Source organism: Eubalaena glacialis, chromosome 2 (assembly GCF_028564815.1).
Source record: "Eubalaena glacialis isolate mEubGla1 chromosome 2, mEubGla1.1.hap2.+ XY, whole genome shotgun sequence".
Classification (NCBI taxonomy): domain Eukaryota; kingdom Metazoa; phylum Chordata; class Mammalia; order Artiodactyla; family Balaenidae; genus Eubalaena; species Eubalaena glacialis.
In genome coordinates, this window is record NC_083717.1 from 130,166,127 (window position 1) to 130,186,067 (window position 19,941).

Below are 19,941 nucleotides of genomic sequence, written 5' to 3' on the forward strand. Positions count from 1 at the left end.
TGCATCTAATTTGTCCTTTGACACCCATGATGCGTTACTCTAGTAAAAACTTCAAGACAAAACAGAATTATAACTTTTGAATATTTTTTAAACAAATCTGGGAACATATTTTAAAGGAAAAAACTCACAGTGATTATTTGACTTAGTCAAATATCAAAAACAGAAAATAGTTGGGTCTGTCATTTTTGCTACCTCATAGGTGGGTCAGAAAAGCATGATATGGTAAGCCCAGTCGTTTCCACGGTTTAGATACATCCTTCACCTTCTTCAAATCATGGTAACATGTCTGATTTTACATTCAAGCTGGTCACTTTAGGTTTTATCTTTGCATTTCCATTAGCTATACTTCTCTATAGACAACTTCAGTCCCATGATGCCTATTAAATCTCACTTCGATTTTGGGTAAAGCATCTTTTGATCCTGGAAATTTAAGTAATAAAATAACCAGTAACTCTTCAGTGGTGGCACTGAATTCTCTTCCAGTCACGATAGTCATCAAAGGAGATCAGGAACAGGAAGAAAACTCCAATCTCATTTTTCATATTAAAAAATTTCGCTTTAGAAAGTCAGTGGAAAATATCAGAATTTAATTTTCTTCTTTACTAATGTCTTTATCCCACAAACTTACAGACACCAGAAACTTCATAGTCTAGCCCAGTCCTTTCATTCTGTTCCTGAATTGAACCACAGCAGAAGCCAAGATATATAGCCAAGTACCATTGCTTTTAATGGTATAAATTTGGACTGTCATTTAATATACACCTAGCAAATTTGGTGCTAGCAAATTTGGTGCTAGCAAATTTCACACTCAATTGCTCTACTTTGAAGGATATCATCTAGAGATTCTCTGAAGAAGATTTCTTATGACATGAGTTGTTATGCTTTGGAGATATGCAAGTATGTTAGCAAACAACAAAAATCCACAATCCCTTTTGCTTCACCTGTGTTAAATAGGCATGTGGGCATAAAAGCAGAAGCATTTCTTTAGACCCCTGAATAGGATGAGAGCTCTGTGGACAAGCATGTATGCCGTTCTTTCTTACCTAGACTCAGCGGCCAACTGTGAAATGAAAATAGAAGGTCGGCAAAGCAGTCGAGAGCCCTAGCAGGTGGTAAACCAAGCGGTTTATCTCAAGATCATTCAGGACCTGGTTTCTAATTCCATCAGAGTAATTGACTTTCACATAAATATGCATCTCTGCTTTGTATGGAGCTAAGGCAATGAAGCAATGTAGCCTTTAAGCATTTGAAATGTACAGAAAACCAATATAAAGATACCAATATTGTAAATATAAGATACAGAATAGGTGCAATTACTTGAAAAAGATTTCAAAAACAATCCTAATAAGCATTGTCGATTTCTGGGACTGAATGCTGCTATTAGCAGTCCATCATATTTATAGCTTAATGTGGGTCTCGTAAAAATTAATTATTAATTACATGAATGATACATAAAATAAAGAGCAGAGAATCTAGTTACAATGATTTCCTGAAATTAACACTGAAGGTTTTCATGGCCCAAGCATTTTCCCCCACCAGAATTTCTAAACTACTATCTTAGTCCAGGCTACCATAACAAAATACCATAGACTTGGTGGCTTAAACAACAGAAATTTATTTTCTCATAGCCTGAAAGTCTAAAGGTCCAAGATCAAGGTGCCAGCACAGTTGCATTCTGGTGAGGACTCTACTCCTGGCTTGCTGATGGCCGCCTTCTGGCTGTGTGCTCTCATGGTCTTTTCTGGGTGCTTGCCTGTGGAGAGATTGCTCTCTCTTTCTCTTCTTCTAAGGCCACCAGTCCTATCAGATTAGGACCCATATGACCTCATTTAACCTTAATTACCTCTTAAAAACCTGGTCCCCAAATATAGTCACATTGGGGTTTAGGGCTTCAACATATGAATTTGCAGGGGTGGGGGGTGGGGGGGAACATAATTCAGTTAGTCCGTGGCAACTATATTTGTAACAATTAAGTTCTTTTCAGTACAAATGTTTTTAATACCCTTTCCCTAGAGATATCAGTAACTGTTTCCTGAAATGAAACTCATGTGTGAATGTACCAGTTTAATATCTAAGGTCTCTAAATGGTCTTTTAATATGCTAAATTCATTACAGGGTTCTCTAATCATTGTTACTACCCCTGACACAAACTCCTTACCTAAAGGACTACATGTACAAAGATTTTATCATTTTCTTTTAAATATCCTGTTCTTTAAAGTTACCCACTGCCCAGTAAACAGCCCGGTTCATGTCATAATCAGCCGTAACAGAAACAGCAATATGGGTCTACCTCGCATCATTGAGGATGTACTTTTAGGCAAACGTGACTATAAAATAAATTTCTACAAAATCAATCTTATTTTCACATTAACTTCTATATAAAATAGTATAGAAAGGAAAAAACTCTGAGTCTAAATGAAAAACTTTGGGACAGGAAATGGGGTTAGTGCGCTGGCCAGCTCCGTGGCCTGCTGGTGTGTGTTCTCAAGTCTTGTCCTGGCAGTCGCCGTTGGGAGGTGTGGTTCTCCTAGCAGTTATTTATTAACTGGGGTCCCTTCTCTATTTCTAGGCATTAGCCTCTTCCTCTAAGGCATGAGAATTTCCTTGAGGGCTGTAGTCTCTTGACTGGACATTTACAAATTCCAGACAGATAAATATGTGAGGTGATGGATGTGTTAATTAACCAGATGGGAGGAATGTATATGTATATCCAATCATCACAATATATACTTTAAATATTTTACAATTTCATGTGTCAATTATATCTCAATAAAGCTTAAGAAATACAAATTCCATTAATCCATGCCTTTTCCAACCCAAAGGCAGCATATTAGAGGTATGGAGCTTGGTAATATCAGACAAGAGTACCCACCAGGTATAGAGGGTGGGTGTCCTAAGCTGCCTTTGCCTTGCTGCTTTTTGTTTTATAAAGTTAATTTCCAACTTTACTCGTTTTCTTAGTCTTGGATCCCACAGATGAATTTTCTTTAAGAACATAACTCATGAGTTGGTCTTCGTTCAGCTAGTACAGGCCTGGTGCATAGGAAGGCCTGGTGCAACAGGCGTTTTCTGAATGCATCACACTGCAACAATAGAAGTGTGAGACTCACTTATGTGGAAAGAAATGCTGGAGGAAGCATAGATTCCTAGCAGCTGTGATGGGGTGTGAAACAACTAAAATCCCCATTTGGTAGTCCCAGTAGCAGGAGGAAAAGGAGATTCCTTCTTTCTTACATCTACCACGTATTGATGTGTGACATTGGGCGATGTATTAAATTTCTCCGAGCCTCAGTTTCCTTATCTGTAACGTAGGATTAAATAATACCCAGCTCCCATTTGGGCTAAATAATTTTCCTAACAAATATTAGTTTCCTTCCCTTCTTTCTCCTCTTTGGTGAATATTTGAGTGAACTGAGCATTGTTTAAGACATCCTATATATAATATAATATATATTATATATGATATATAATAGTATATTTGATATATATTATATGTATATCTATATATGTGTGTGTGTGTTATGACCATTCCCTATTTTACAGTCATCTGTGATCCACAGGATGCCAACAATTATTAGTATCTGTTCTTTTTTTGTGTGTTGTTTTGTATAACTCAGACAATTTGAAAGACACCTGGAACCAAGCTCCATGTGTAGCCAGAGCAAAGCAGTGCCATTTTTAGGCCTTTCAGGACCAATGCAACGTAGTGCTTATATTACTCCTGCCGACCTGGGAATTCCTCCTTTAACTTAAAAGAGAATTCTGAATTCAAAGAGAAGGATGCACAATAAGGAATTAGCTCCTGGATTCTGAAAAGCCTATGTTTCGATAAATTAATATACCACATACACAAAAAGGAGACATTTTAACATTGCAGTGGATATTTGTGCCTTAGGATAACTAGTGGGAATCCTCTTCTTGAGACAGAAGGAGCACGTGGTCAGTTCTGCCTCAGGTGGAGTCCCAGTGCCCTGGGACAAGCCACAGATAATGTGGGGTCTGCGTGTCGCCCCCTGTGGCTCAGAGACACAGACACGTGTGATTCTACCAAATGCCGCACCCTGTCTTTATACCAGAGCCCGTTGTCCATTTGGCTGGATGTTCAAATCAAGAAATCCACCTCCCTCAAGGCTGGATGTAAGGCTTGAACTAGCATCCCAGAGAAAAAAGGTCAGCACTTTGATACACAGCTTCCACGAAATGGAATTTTAATGAGCAGACGCAAAACCTGATCTCCTTGCTCAGAAAGCAGATGTCTTCGTTCTTTTCATGTTGTAGCGTTTCACTAGCTCAACATCTCCCCTTTTATTCTGGTACCTCTCCTCTAAGAACTGAAGAGAGGCCATCTGTGTCTCTCTGCACTATTTTCTTACCTAAGATGTTTGGATTTATGTGTTTTAGGAAACTCTTAGGAAAGGTGTCTTGCAGTGTCAAGGTTTGTTGTTCTGGAATTCTTTTTTAAAGGGAAAATAGTCAAATTTGGCCGAATTAATCCAATTTAGCATTGTGATTGGGGAATATGTAGCTTTGGGTATGTGATAATCATATGAACCTGTTCTATCATCCTTCATGTTATTGACTCATTGCCAGTGAGGGGACTAAAGAAAAGACACAGGAGCCAGAAAGCTCGGAGAGATTTCTGAGAGTTAAATAAAAGCCCACACCATTGATGTGTGCTTTTCTCCACTTTGAGAAAATATACTTGACTTAGATGCTTTCTAAGAATAAGGCTTTTGTTTCTACACAGTGCTCGATGGTTAAAACTCAGATTGCAAAGGCAAAATTTGGAAAACTTTTTCTTCCCCATAAACAGATACACGTGGGCACTTCTGGGCATCATCCCAGGCTCTCCTCGAGGTTGCCGGGAGTCCACATGTGTGTGCGTGAGCAGTACAGGATCACCTCCTGAGTGCAATCAGAGGGCAACATGGCATTTTAATGAGCTCGATCAAAGTGTTATTGTATCCAAAGGCCAAAAAATGTAAGAAACGCTTTTTCCTCACTCTTTTATCTGCTGCCAAAACAGAGTGGAAAGATAAGTATTGGGGCCCCATCCTCACTTTCCAGACCGTGCTTCTTTTGCGCTTGGCTTCTTCGCTCTTTCATGATGGTGGAGACGTGGTTCAAGGGCAGGCTCACGTATTCCCGATGCTCACCCATTGCTCAGGTTGCAGAAGTGATTTTCTCACACAGCCTCTCCTTGTTAACAGCAAGGCCACTGTAGCAGTTATAAAATGCCCATATCTAATGGTTGGCAAGCATCGTGCTCAAATTCCTGTTCTGCTCTTGTCCTAACAGAATTATGTCATGACAATGAAAGACGCTGGGTTTGGAGGGAACGTTGAGTGTGTCAGAGACTGTACTTTATCATGGATGGGTATTTTCTCCATAACCTAAGCCTGAAGTAGAAGAACATCACAGAGGCATAGTGCATAGGACATGGAGCACACGCTTGCATTTAAATCACGTATATCTTACTTTTTTACTGATGTAATTGTGAAATATGTTCTTTTTGCATTCATAATTAGGGGGTGGAACAGATGGTGAAGGCTTAGTTTAAAATAATCTGTCATTAAAATAACCTAGCCTACTGGTAATTCTTCACTCTAACTGGAGTTAGGTCATAGGAAAAGAGTTTGGGGTGATTTCTTTTTTCCTCTTCTACATTGGAATGTAGTAGAAAAAAACCACTAATTTCAGAGTAGTCCTATACGTGAGAATTGTCTCTATAAGGGCACCATAGTAAGATTTCACTCTGAAATTTGGCTACAGTGAAATATGCAGGAAAAAAAAAAGAAAGCAGAGATAAAACAACTTTGACGAATATAAATCCATTTAGCACAATGCATTAAACATTAGTATACCTTCAATCATGAAGCTATAGTTAGTTTCATACCCTGGAAAGAAATAGCCTCATTATTTGACAAATACTGTTAGAGGCACTCAGCTTTTGGGGTTAAGAAACTGTGCCTTACACTTTATGTGTTACACTGATGTCAGGGGATATAAATTATAATTACAGGCATTATTATTCAGAGATGTTATAGCTCCTGACTTCTGTATCCAAGCCTTATTGCTGCACACATACCTCATAGACTTACTGGGATGTGACAAAGAAAATCTCCCAACAGCCCTGTCGAGATGGCTAAGAACTGGTTTTAGTAATAAAAAAACTGTCTTGATGAGTCAGACACTCGCATGCCTTGAAAATGTCTGTTTTACTGTTTCTTCTAAGATTTTTTTCTCCATCTGCTTTGAGGAAAGCAGATAGGTTTCAGCGTGGCTTTATAATAAATCTTCTCAAGGAGGGACTAGCATTAACATTTGTGTAGATTCTTTTTCATCTTAATCCAACCTTAGTTAATAATCAGAAAATTCTACATACTGAGTAAGAAGATGTAATTAACCCTTTGACCCCAGAATCTTAATTGGCGCCTTTTGAAAACAGTGGGCAGTTTAAAGAAAAAAAAAATTAAAAGGTAGCCTGCAGTGATTGAAACAGCTCAGTATATAGCAGCTTTCTTGACTCAAAATTTTTTAAATTTCCACCAAACTTTCAGATTAATCGTATTTGGTTCCCAAAACTAACTAATTGAATGTTTCCTTCCTCCTCCCACCTTTTAAAATTAAGACACCCACATTAAACCAATATTGATGCTACTCTTAAAATTTTTCTAAGCAGCAAAATACAGCTAACTATAGACAGGGATGACCCTGAATCAGAAGGTAATGGCTATGCGAAGAGCGACCTTGCCAACCTGCTGGAGACCTGGTTTCATATTCCATTCTTTATCTGAAACGTAATTATAACCGAGTTATTGATCTTCATCTCATACTATAGATATAATTGACTGAAATGATAAGCATAAAAGTGAAAAATATGGTTACCTAACTTGTTTTGTTTATCTTTGCAATGACAAACAACTAATCTGACTAGTTGTTTCTTCCCCCCACCAAATTGGCTATTTTTAATTGAATTGACTGGATGCTTTGAGTCATGTAGACATAGCCTCATTTTAATCTCACCAGGAAATTGGAACATGTGTCGAAGCTTCTGTTTTTGCCAAACAAAACTGGCCAGTTCTTAGATTGCCACTGCTTAATAGCATCAGATGTTTAGCCTCCAGATATTCCTTTTCCCTGCTATGGTGCCCAAACTTCCTCTAGTATTTTAGTAAATACATGAGATATGAACCTACTTTAAAAAAAAATCATAATCCCTTTCAGTGAGAAAGTAAAGGATGCGTGTCCGTGGCAAATGAATAGCACTGGGTATTTTGGAAGACTATGAAAGGATCCAGTCTAACTCTGATCTTCCAAATGTCAGGAGCTATCCCAGACTATGTTAGACATCTGTGGCATCAGAATCTGCAAATAATCTAATAGCTCCATAAACAGAACTCCTGGAGGAAATAATTGCCATTTCTCTTACTCAATTCTAGCATGTGTGATGTAAGGGAAAGAGCTTTGGGCTTGGAGGTAGAATTGGATTTACTAAGTCTTAGTTGAACAATTGTTAAGTGTTGGCTAAAGATAAATAAGACATTGCCTCGCTGTTGAGAAATTCAGTCTCCTTGGGAGTTGAATAAGCCGACCAGGATGATACAATATCATCAGTGCTTTAATAATACTGTGGGAGGCGGCATATTTAATCCTGGCTCTGCCACTAGCTGGCTGTATGGTCTTACCCAGCCACTTAGCCTCTCTGTGCTGACATTTCCTCACTTGAAAAATGAGAGTTTAGACTACAGGGGGTCATCTCTGTGCCATCTCCATTAATCCTTTCTTCTGCTCTCATTTAGCTTTCTGATTGTCACTTGTCTTCATAGAAGTTCTCTTGTGATCTCTCTCTGTGTGTCCCTCTAATCTGATAGTGGCATTTTAGGGTTTGAGAAGATGGCTTACACAGCTCTCTGTGATTATATACCAGACCATGGCTCTTAGGTTGAATGGAAAACCTAACCAGGCCCTTCTCTCCCTGGGGAAGGTCAAAAGAGGGAGTCTTAATCCTCATGAGTCATCCTTAGGAGATGTCTTGCTTGAGGTGAAGACATGTTGAAATGAGATGCTTCCCAAACTTCTACAAAGGAAACTTCTATCCTTTTGCACTTTTGGTTCCAAGTAAGCTACCATTGCACCACACTTGAAGCTTGAAAGTTTGGCTCTCACAAGGCTCCAGAGGGTTTGACAGTTTTGTCAAAGATAAGGAGTCCAGTTCTCTTAGACAGTGTTTTGTTCCCTGTCCTCTAGATGCTTCCAGGGAGATATTACAGAGCAAAGGTAACCAGGTGACCTCTTGTGGAAGTGACTTATGAACTCTCTTGTCATCCCATTTCTCATTTGTCTCCTAATGGTAGGATTCTATCATTGGAACAAATCATTCAAAAACAAGGGATGATTTTTAAGAAGTTACAGGCTGCCTCTTAATACAAATATTTTAACTTCAGAAATGCTATCCAATTTATCTTTTCATTAATGTACTCGTATCAAGTAGAGAATCTTTATTTTTAGGGGAAGGCAAGGCAGTATAGTGAATGAGTCTGACTGTCTGAGTTTGAATCGTAACTTCATCACTTGCTAGGGTCAGGCATATTGCCTAACTTCGCTAAGCCTCAATTTCCTTGTATGTAAAATGTGGATAATAATATAATTACCTCAAATGGTACTTGTGAAAATTAAAAGAGACAATACATGCAAACTGCTTAGTACATAATCAATGTAAGCTAATTAATAAACGTAAGCTCTTATTGTTGTACTGTCTTGACCAAAACCTTGTCTGTCGTGTTATTTGCTTTTATGTGGAGCAATACAATGTGACTTTTGAATTGTTTTCAGAAGCCACTAAATCAGAGGAGGTGGTTGGGTGCTACCCATAGTTTCTGACCAGTGGGGCTGTGAAAAAGGATCAGGAAGCATGGAATCCAAATTTCATGCACACACACACAAACACATATTCCCATAGAGATACATACATATATATAAATACATGTATTTAATATATACATATATATTAAATACATATATATGTATGTTATACATATATAACTCTGAAAAAGTTCAGTATTTTAAGAGACTGAAATTATTCCTGAGATTTGAGGCAGTGTATTTTTCTACCTGAATTTTACATGCTTCTTCCACCTTTCTATATTTAAAAATTACGTCATTAGTTTAATGTTGCCACATACCTTGTTCCCAATGAGGATTCCCTGTATTTCCAAATTCACAGCCTTTGTAAACACCACTAATCTTTAAAACTTCTTTTTCTGGGCAAGCAATACTTGTGCAACCTACCTGGTTAAAAATAAATAAATAAAGCAAAACACAAGACATGAGGATGATGGAACGTATAAAATGCACTTGGATTGCAAGAATTTGAAACAAATTTATTCTCAATTTGAGTGGTATCTTGCAGTTGGAGCCCATGATGATTTACACCATTCATCAAACTGAAAATGAAGCCCTCCCTTTGAAAAGTAGACTAAGGTTTCAGGAGTTACAGATGATGTGCAGCGTCCTTCTTCCTCCTCCCCCACCCCCTCTTCTTCTTTTCTTTCCATTGCAGGAGTTGTAGTAGAAACTAGATCTATCACAATAAAACTTTAATACAGAGTTTTGCAAAACAAGGATTACAGTTTGTAAGGCTTCAGCCTGTAAACATTCACCCATAATATATTGACTTTCCCTATTGGTTCTAACACAATAGGCACTGGGAGTGAGGAGAGCATAATCCTTTATTAATTAGCAAATTATTGATGTCCATAGGAGCTCAAGTGGTGATTTTACTTACTCTTCATATTAGAACTCTTTTTTTTCTCTTATTCCATTACAATTTTCATTCCTGTTCAGCTATTTAATAATCATGCTGATTTAATCTCGGTAACTACTGAATCCAAAAAAATAAAGGCAACATCTCATAAAATCAACATGACCTGATTTTATACCTAAATGTAATGCATCTTGATCAAAATGACAGAGACATAAGGAAGTCCCTGGAATAAGGGAGAGCTTGTGGTCTTAATTCAGACCTTTCATTTGTTCATGTATAATGCAGTAAAGATCTTAGGACTGCTGTTAAACATGAAGGAAAAAATGGTCTTAAATTTGGTTTTGTGTTGCTTTGTATCAGATGCCTTATTAACTAAATCCCCACGATATATACTTATTAACCTATTTATATATTTATTTTTTCTGCAGTCCCTGGATGGCTTTGTATTTGCACTAAATCAAGAAGGAAAATTTTTGTACATTTCTGAAACAGTCTCCATCTACCTAGGCCTCTCGCAAGTAAGTAAAACAATTTGATTCTTGACAGCAATTGTGAAGGCTCCTTCAGCCTCATGCCTTTCCTTCTTCAGCAGATACTCTCTTTAGCGTGAATTATCCAATTTATTCTTTAATGGCTCTACCTGACTCTGATCACGAAGTCAATGAGAAAATCGTATGTCAGTTCGGAATGTTCAGAATCAACCCGTGCTCAAGACTTTAGTCCCCCTCCCCACCCCCAAGGATCATTATTAATTTATTGAGAACAAATGAAGTTTCTTCCCTTGGTTGTTTTGAACTTTGAAACCTCTGTGCCCGTTAGGAGAGGGACACACTAATAGTGCTTCCCTTGTGTCCTATTACTGGATGTTTATGGAGGACCCTGCATTGTCCTGGGAGCTGACACAATGACAGGGAGTCATTTGGAGTCAAGAAATGCTGAAAGAGACCATTAAAATGTGTTGCAGGGAGGGTTCCTGCAAGGACGTATTTTGCTGCCTTTGCAAATATTTCCTAATGCGGAAAGACAATTTCATAAAATAGGATAATCTTTCATTATTTGTGGTTTAATTACCCACACGTGTCTGTCAGAGGTGAAAAGAAAAGAAGATGGAGGCAGATGGGGCAAGGGAAAGAATCCTAGATGTCAGTTCTTGATATTCCCCTGGAACACAAAAATTTGACTTTCGTTGGATTCCCAGACACAGGCTGCAGCTACAGAATGCCAAAATACCCTGAAGGAAAGTTTGCAGTTCCACTAATTATCCAGATGTTTTCTCCATAAAAATGCTAAACATCTGGGTATCTGTGCCCACACAGGTGATTGGCCGAGCTTGACCCTTTTCATCTGGTGGTTTGGCACGAGAAAAACACAGCCTCGGTGGGAGGGATTTTGTATGTATGTGATGATCTGCCAAGCTGGATAATCTACTTCTCATTCAGTTTCCCCTTTGAGCTAAAGATGGAGATAAGATTTGTCTCTCTCCTCTTAGGCAGGACTCACCCTAAACTCATGGCTTCTGAGAGTTGGCACTGCTCTAAGGAGGCAGCCAGCATGGTTGGAACATTTTGGCCATTAGTGAGTTTGCTGGGTAATAGCTAAATCAAGAAAGACATTGGGAAATAATAGAGAGACATATCTGGCATTTGAGGAGGGTTGGGGGAGGAGGAGAAACACTGCCAAATTTAATTATTTGCTTTTGAGAATCCAAGCAGGGGGCCATTAGCTCTTCCTTGAAGGACATGCAAGCCATTGGCTGTAGTGTATCTAGCAATTCTATTTTATGTAAACTTGAGCAAACCAAATGATAGAAGCTGGGCTACCGTCAACTCGATATTAGTATTCTTGCGTCTTGTTGAAATTTCTGGTTTTCTAACGGCTTTTAATAGACTGTAAGCCTTGTCTTAATCTGTTTGGGACCTAGAATTGAGAATCTCCAGTGTTGCAATTGGTGCGCCACCATATTAATACTGTACAGAACTGGAAACCCCACTGTTTGTTGTTCTGCAATGCCCGTATTCATCTGTTTTGTGCAGACTATCCAACAAAGTTTAATAAGCCAGTGAAGAAGAAGGATGACTAATTAGTTTAAGCAGGTAAATGCTAATTAGGGAACTCCCGAAAAGCATCCATTATATACTAGCTCAAAACACATTTTACAGCCCTGGTTAGTGGTGTAATCCAAATTCTGTCAAGGCAACTGCATTTTCTGTAATTGAGATGTGTACGTTTGCTTTGCATAACAGATGGCTCTGTATGCTTAGACTGATAGCTAGGAAAATAATAATTGCATTATTCTGGCCAAAAGAATATTAGCTCTTGGGTTTTGGCCATTTCAGTCAGTCCTCCTGCCAGCACAGCATATGCACATATATGGATTGGATTTTCAAGGAAATTGATGCATCTGGAATAGTGTGGCCATCTGAAATATCATCTGTTCAAGAAAAATTTGGCTTTAACCCTGTGCTGGTTTCTCCTTAAAAGCAATAGATTCCACTGCTTCTCTACTGTGGCGTCAAGTCAGTCTTTTCCTAAAATCTGAGGCAAATCATTGAGGTTTCCATAGAATAAAGCAGCTGTGCAGACATGGTACAGTAGCTGGCAACTTCTGTGCAGTCCTTCCCCGCCTTTGCATGGGATGGGTTGTAAAGTGCATATCAATAGTCAGCATCTTGACTCACCCAGGGGCAGATGCTGGCCACAATGGGCTGTTGCCCTCTGTGGAGGCTGTGTCCAGTGTCGCCACAAAGGGTCCAATGTGCAGGTAGAGGCCACGTGGTACGGGACAGAAGTCTTCATCTGAAGGCCTTATGCAACTGAAATGATGAAGGGTAAATCACTACAAAGTGATTTTTGCATACACCAATGAGTGTATTTGGAGTTCAAAAGAAATTTAGAAATAGTTCTGGGTTAACATGGAAATAATCTGATAGGGCATGGTGTGTTTTGAAATGCTTAAAGAATGAGGGGGAAAATCTATGCTAAAACTTTGGGAAAGGTTTTCCAACCCAATTAATGTTCTAAGTTCTAAAAGGGCAGTTGGGGGTCCTGAGACATAACTCTTCCCAAGTTTCTTCAGTGCCCTCTTTCAGTTATGGGGTACGGGCTGCTCACTGGTGACATACAGTGTAAATGTACTCAAAGTTATTCAATTAAGTACCTCCTTAATCTTTTACACACACACACACACACACACACACACACACATCCTTAATTAAATGCAAAGCAAACACTCTGCTTTTGTCCTACAACTTTGACTCAGTGGTTCTTCCATCAAATTCTAGACAGTGATAAGGAACCTATATAGTTATTGCCCCTTCTTTCCTTTTTAAACAGTGCCATTAAATCAAGAAAATGTGTAACTGTATCATCAAATATGTATCCAGTGAAATTGTTGAAGAATATTGCGAACATGTCATTTTGTTAGAGCATAGCCGCGTCTGCATTTGTAACTCTCAAGATGTATCTTTCTCAGTTTTATTTTCTTTCAACATGTAAATAAATATGGTGGCTTTGAAACGGCTTATGTTCTCAAGAAAGAATTAGGATTCTTTTTTGGCTCATGAGAAACCTAAGTAGAGAAACTTCTACCCAGCTCAGTTGTGTAGCATGAATATAGAGACAGCCAGAGCAGGTTTTTACTGGGTGGAACTCCGGGTGTCTAGGATGTGTGCTTGCCACTTATTGTCTCTAAGATATTTTCGTATTGTCATGATGATGGGAATGAAGCGTTCTATGATGATACATCTTCAGCAGCCCTTTGACTTTGCCAGAGATAATCTTTTAACACCCAAGATATGGTTTCAGGTTGTAGAAAAATGCACTGTTGACTTGCATCCCTGGGTCAAATGACTCCTAGGTTCTCATTATGAGGCCTTATCTTAGAGGAAGAAACCCAGATATCTTTGCTGAGTTTGGTTTGCATGGAGATTAAATGACTTCTTATATCTGGTGATGGTGTCCAGAGCTGCTAAAGACAACTCTGCTCTTTACTTAAAATGGAAAAGGCAAAAGTAAAAATGAAGAAAGAAAACAGAGTGGTTTCCCTAATAGTGAAAATGCGGCAATGATGGGTAACCAGCTTTTACGAAACCTCTTTCAATGTGTTAAGGGGCTCAATCACCAAAGAATCCAAAAGAGACTTTATATGGTAAATAAAAAGCGTTTCTACTTCCATGTAGGATTTAAAGCTTATAGAAATATTTATTTGTTGGTTTATAGCCTCCTCTTTCCAAAAAGGAAATAGCTTACATAAACATATACAATAAAAAGTAATGGCAAAATAGAACTAGGGTCTAAGGGAAAAAAAGATAAAAGTAGGTAATCTGTTACCACATAGTAGGAGAACACAAAAAAGGCTTATAAGAAGGGACATAAATGGTCTGATAAAGTGTCAAATTTACCTATGAGCTTCCTGGCAACCAAAGCAAAAAGAGAAACATAGCCAACTGTAGCCAACCATCAAAAATAAGGAATGTATGGCTGAATCGCTTTGCTGTGTACCTGAAACTATCACAACATTGTTAATCAGCTATACTCCAATATAAAATAAAAAGTTAAAAAAAAATAACAGTCGCACAATGTTCAGAATACCTGGGCTTCTCTCAGTGATGGCCATTGTTTTAACAACCAACCTCCCAGTATTCCAGTAACAGTCAATTATGTTCTAACAGTGTATACCCTGTTTTTAACAACTAGACACCCAGCATGGTAGTTGTAGTTTTTATATCACCTGACACCCAGGTTCTTACAGTAGACATTTTCTAAATCCAATACTTTATCCAACTGATGCTGAACATGTTTTTTTTCTTTTTTAAACATCTTTATTGGAGTATAATTGCTTTACAATGGTGTGTTAGTTTCTGCTTTATAACAAAGTGAATCAGTTATACATATACATATGTTCCCATATCTCTTCCCTCTTGCGTCTCCCTCCCACCCTCCCCATCCCACCACTCCAGGCGGTCACAAAGCACCGAGCTGATCTCCCTGTGCTATGCGGCTGCTTCCCACTAGCTATCTATTTTACATTTGGTAGTGTATATATGTCCATGCCACTCTCTCACCCTGTCACAGCTTACCCTTCCCCCTCCCCATATCCTCAAGTCCATTCTCTAGTAGGTCTGTGTCTTTATTCCCGTCTTGCCACTAGGTTCTTCATGACCTTTTTTTTTTTTTCCTTAGATTCCATGTATATGTGTTAGCCTGTCATACAGAGTGCGGAACATTTTTAATGTTCACCACAGAATGTTCTGCACAGTGGGTTACTCAATGGTGTGAGAAAACAGTAAATACACTTGTTCTTGGTAAACCGCCAAGCCCAGTGCTTCAAAGGGCAGCCATTGTCCCAACATGCTCATGTGATTCAGGGCTTGAGCCCAGCTAGAGGGTGCATTGAAAAAAATAAATAAATAAAAATAAGGAAGTATCACTTCTTAAGGAAAGGAAAGTTCTTCTGGGACTGAAATATTAAAATAAATCTCAAATACAATTTCTGTGGAGGCTAATATATGGATTATGACATATAGATTTGCTTCCATTGGAGTCCATATTCAGAACAAGGCTATAATGACCCATGAACACACATATCGCCAATCGCATAAGCTGGCAGAAGATTCTTCTCCTCTCAGATGTTGGTATGCCAAAGATCATTTTGAGAATGATGTTCTGGCATCCAGGACTTACAATAGCATTGACTAGTTTGATGGTTTATGTGCTTTTGAGTCAGCTTTCCCTAATCCATACTCAAATCCTGCACTTTCTTTTAAATGCTGATGAGAAATTCAACATTTTATTTGCCAGAGGCAGAGGACATGGGTCTCTGTTAACCAGAGGATAAAAATGGACTCTTATCTTCTGAAAACATTTTATCTTGAAATTGGAGGGAGAGAGGATGATTCTGATGCACATCTATGCCAGCAAACTGTTCTCAAGTTAACGCAGAGTTCTGTTTAAAACATAATGGGTCCTAGAGCAGACTGGGAAATTAACAGATTTTTACATTGTGATACCATGAGGAAATACCCTAGAGCCAATTAAGCCCTCTCTTGAAATATACACTAATTACCCGCCATGGCCTCCAGTGCCCAGCTTGCATATGAGTCACTTCTTTCTTCTCACGAAGTCCCCATCCTGCTAGAAGATAGTTCCTTGCCATCGTAAGCCAGCTGGAAGGTAGCTGTCTACCTTGTAGATATGCTATCTACAAGGTTACACATTGGCTTGGTTCAAGGCAGCTTGCTGAAAGGGGTAGGGTGGCTGCAGCTATAAGAGCTAATAGAGGTGAAGGCGAAAAGGGGTAGATGGTCATTTTAAATTTTGTCTTTTTTTTAAAGCCATGCAGATATATTTACCATAAACTCCTTTCCCCATCCTGTTGTTCATCTCCATATTTTAGGTTTCTCTGCATTTGTTATATAGAATGGCAAATAAAATTACAGCTACAGCACACAAGTACAAGGTCAAATAAATGACAGAGCTCAGTCTATTTGTGAAGCTATTCTGAAAGGGAACCATGGTGCCAAATGTGGTTTATTTGAATAATAAAGAAGAATTAGATTCCCCTGATAAATTGGCTGAGGGCCAATAAATCACTAGAGGTTAAAGATGCTTTGCAACTGCCTTGTCTTTCTTTCGCTTTTCCATAGTGCAAGCCTCAACTCTCCCATTCTATGTTTTTCAATGCAAATCAAGTTGAGGTTAGTATGTGGTTAATACTTTTCGCTTCCGTGCTTGTAAAAGATATATATATAGATATATATAGATATATATATTTAGCAGGGTAAAAAAAAAGAAGACATTAGCTTACAAGTTATTACTCTTGTTTGGCATCATCACATCCTAGATAGCTAGAGTATAAAGACAAAACAAGTATTATTTCAACACAGCAGAGGGCTTATCATAATGGAGCCAAGTGTTAGCATTTTTTCAGTTGGTGTATGAAATTGATGCAACACTAGGATAACAGGGGTTCCTTCAATAAACGAATACACACAGCTCTCCAAATATTGCTTGGTGCCCCCCCCCCTTTTAAAGTCAGTCAAGTAGGCATACCTTAATTTTTTTAAAAAAGAAAAATGTATCATTTTCTGCAGCTTGTGTTTTGTCGTTATTGTTGGTTTTTAACCTCAGCAAGTCTGCATTTTTCTCCTGTGCTAATCGTAAAAAGTTCATCACTTCTTGTGTAACAAAGAAAAATGCCCTTTTGAATGTGGAAGCTCTGAAGGTTTAGAGACTATTGAGAAAAAATAAGTATCAAAATAATTCAGAAACAGGACAAGGCACGGTGGCACATTATCAATTTACAACATTTAAATTGATAAATGCTTGGTGGTGAAGGCCTACAAGGGCACTTTGAAAAGCAAATAGCGACCTGGTGAAGAAATTGATTTCCCCCCCCCGAAAATGACTGCATGATGCATCATTTGACTGCATGCTGTCCGAATGCTTGACAGAGATAATCTCAGCAATCCCACGGGTGACCTTATCGTTCTCACCAGGACAACTTTGTCTACGTTCTGACTTTGTGCATGTCAAGGTTCCTCCCGGCAGGATCCTTGGGGGAAAAAGTTCCTCTGTTCGATCCAGATATTGAACTGCTCGCTCTTTCCCCTATTCCTTCCACCCCACCTTCCCAAATAGGCAAACACACCTCTTTATTTCATCCATAATTATGAACGAGCCAGGCTGAAGAACGCGGCAGCTCTGCACGCCGGATCTTTGTGGAAACCCTTATTACTATTTAGTTTACAGAGTTCTAGGTGATAATCTATATTAGTGGGGATCTTTTTATCAGAAAGAGTAGAAAAATTCCCTCCTGTTCTTCTATAGTATGTTGCCGTCCTTAGCAAAATGGAAAAAGCTAGCCAGTTTCTTTCTGCCTTGTTCTTGCAAGGGATTTTTTTATTCCTCCCCTGCAATCTTTACACAGAAAGCTTCTGAAACTGTTTGACTCCATACCATTTAGTTTCTAATAATGTTGTTCCCTCACCATCCAGTAATTCTAGGTATTTCTCTTGTAACTTTAAAATTATTTAATACAGACATAAGCCCCAGAGAGCACGTCACAGTGGGCTGTTGAGCTTTGAATTGTCGTGGCAGCCTCTGTGGCAGAAATCTGATGGAATCCACGAGGCTTCATCAGGACCACTGGTGTTTGGAAAATATGTTTCTGCCAGAGAGGAATAATTGACAATTTTTTTATGCTTAAAATATTTCTGTTGGTATATGTGGATGTGGATGTGTGCCTGTCTATTTATTTATCAGTAATCTTCCTGCCACACAGCTCGTCCTTGATCATTACAATTCTCGATTAGCCATTTCTTGAAAGCGGCAAATACCCTGCCCGGGGTTGGCACCCTGAAGCTACAGTCCCCACCAGCTCTGACACCCTCAGTTCACCATATTCAACCCCTTTTACCTCCTTCTTTCATCCACAACATTAATTCTGAGTGAACAAGACGTGCTTCCTTGCTTTTGACAAGATTTGCTGCAGTCTCATGCGACAAAAACCCAACACTCATTCCAGATTCAGAAAGTAGGATTTATAACAGCATTTTAATTTAATGTTGGATGTCGAACATATAAAGAGATCACAGTAGTACTAGAGCTGAAAATTGATGCCTTTTTTATTAGTGTCCTCTCAGAAGTGGCTGAGACGCTGTTTGTGCAATGGAGCACAGAGCAACACAGTCAGATAAATGAGGATATGCTATCTGCAAGGAATCATATTTCAAGCCACTGTCGGCCTCTATTGATGTGCTCGGAGTTGAAAGGTTATGCTAGTAAATGCCACCCGCATTTCCAGCATTAGAAATCGGTAGAATAATCTGCTGGCTGTCACTTTATGCTCAGCCTAAACGCACTTCATGGGAATGTTTTACTTATTTTAACTCCAAATTAATTTCTTATTACTGGTGCATTGCTTTCTCTCTTCCATGCTTTCATCAGTTCCCAAATGGAACTGATGTTTAACAGGCCTTCAGAGTAAACCAACATCTCCGAAAGAAAATGAAAGAAATTTGAGTCATCATACGTGAGAATTATATTCTTTTTATTTATTCCTTTGAACATGTTTTATCAGGCATTGAGGCTAAAACACAGAATGTCAGTATGCAAAAAGGGCTTTTCTAGTTAGACTGAATCACAGAATCACAAGACAATAAAAGGTAGGCTCACCTTTTTCAAATGTATAATTTGAAGACCTTTTACATTGCGTCTTAATTTCTGGAGGTAACATGATCAAGAGAAAAAAGAAAATGCAGGGTCTTTATTTTGTGGGATCAAGAAGTCTAAAGTCAGCAAAAAATACTTTTTGAGGCACTAGCTTGTTTTATTTGTGTGGATAAAATGGTTTTTTCATATTCATTTTTAAAGTAGAGCACTAAGCAAAAGTAAGATGGAGAAGAAAATTTAGTCATCCTTCTAAGTCTGTAATTTATTCATTTTAAAATAATGAAACGGTGTTTTTCTGAATTAACCCATGTATTATTCATGCAGGCATTGGCAATGTAATGTCCCCAGTTTTCTGGAAAGCAATGTACATTTCTTTGCCTGACAAGCAGAATTTTCTATATGGTATTAACTTAATGGCTTATTTTATTATGCAAAGTTGGAAAGTAAAGATAATTTCTATAACATGGTGCTTATATAGGCAATATATGCAAAATAATACCTCTACACCTAAGCCTTCCTCAGTTAGCCTGGCCCCTAGGAGAGTGATGAGTGAGGGCAAACTGCTCAAATGAAGAATAAGAAATAACTTGACCTCCTGGGAAGAAGGTCATAAAATCATTAAATTCATGTGAAATCCAAATTTCATTTCTACACACACACATTCAATCTGTATTGGGTTTTAGCTCTTACATAAGAAGACATGGTTTTCATGACAGGAGTGACATAGCAACCATTTCAGTGATAATTTCGGTTGGAATATAATAAGGAAATCGACTTTAGGTTTTTGCATAAGTTCTAGAACTAGGCTGATAACCTGAAAACTTATGCTGGTTTTAGACAACAAATGCCATGTGGCTTTTTATCCTTCTTATTCCGTCTGCCCCCTTTGGATGACAGTCCAGAGGTGCAATCTCTTTTTCCTAAATAGTCATTTTTAAAGAGACTGATAGCAGTTGTTCCAATGATTCAGAACATCTTTTGATGTGTATTTGTGTAAATAGATG

General features: G+C 38.5%; 1 protein-coding gene across 1 annotated transcript in view; it reads left to right on the forward strand.

Annotated features, from left to right (window-relative positions):
- The window catches only part of NPAS3 (neuronal PAS domain protein 3), an 852,979-nt gene that overhangs the window by 602,095 nt on the left and 230,943 nt on the right, over positions 1–19,941 (forward strand). Inside the window, exon 4 of the mRNA XM_061182429.1 lies at positions 10,195–10,284. Within this exon, the coding sequence (XP_061038412.1) occupies positions 10,195–10,284 (90 nt within the window). The remainder of the gene's footprint in view (positions 1–10,194; positions 10,285–19,941) is intronic.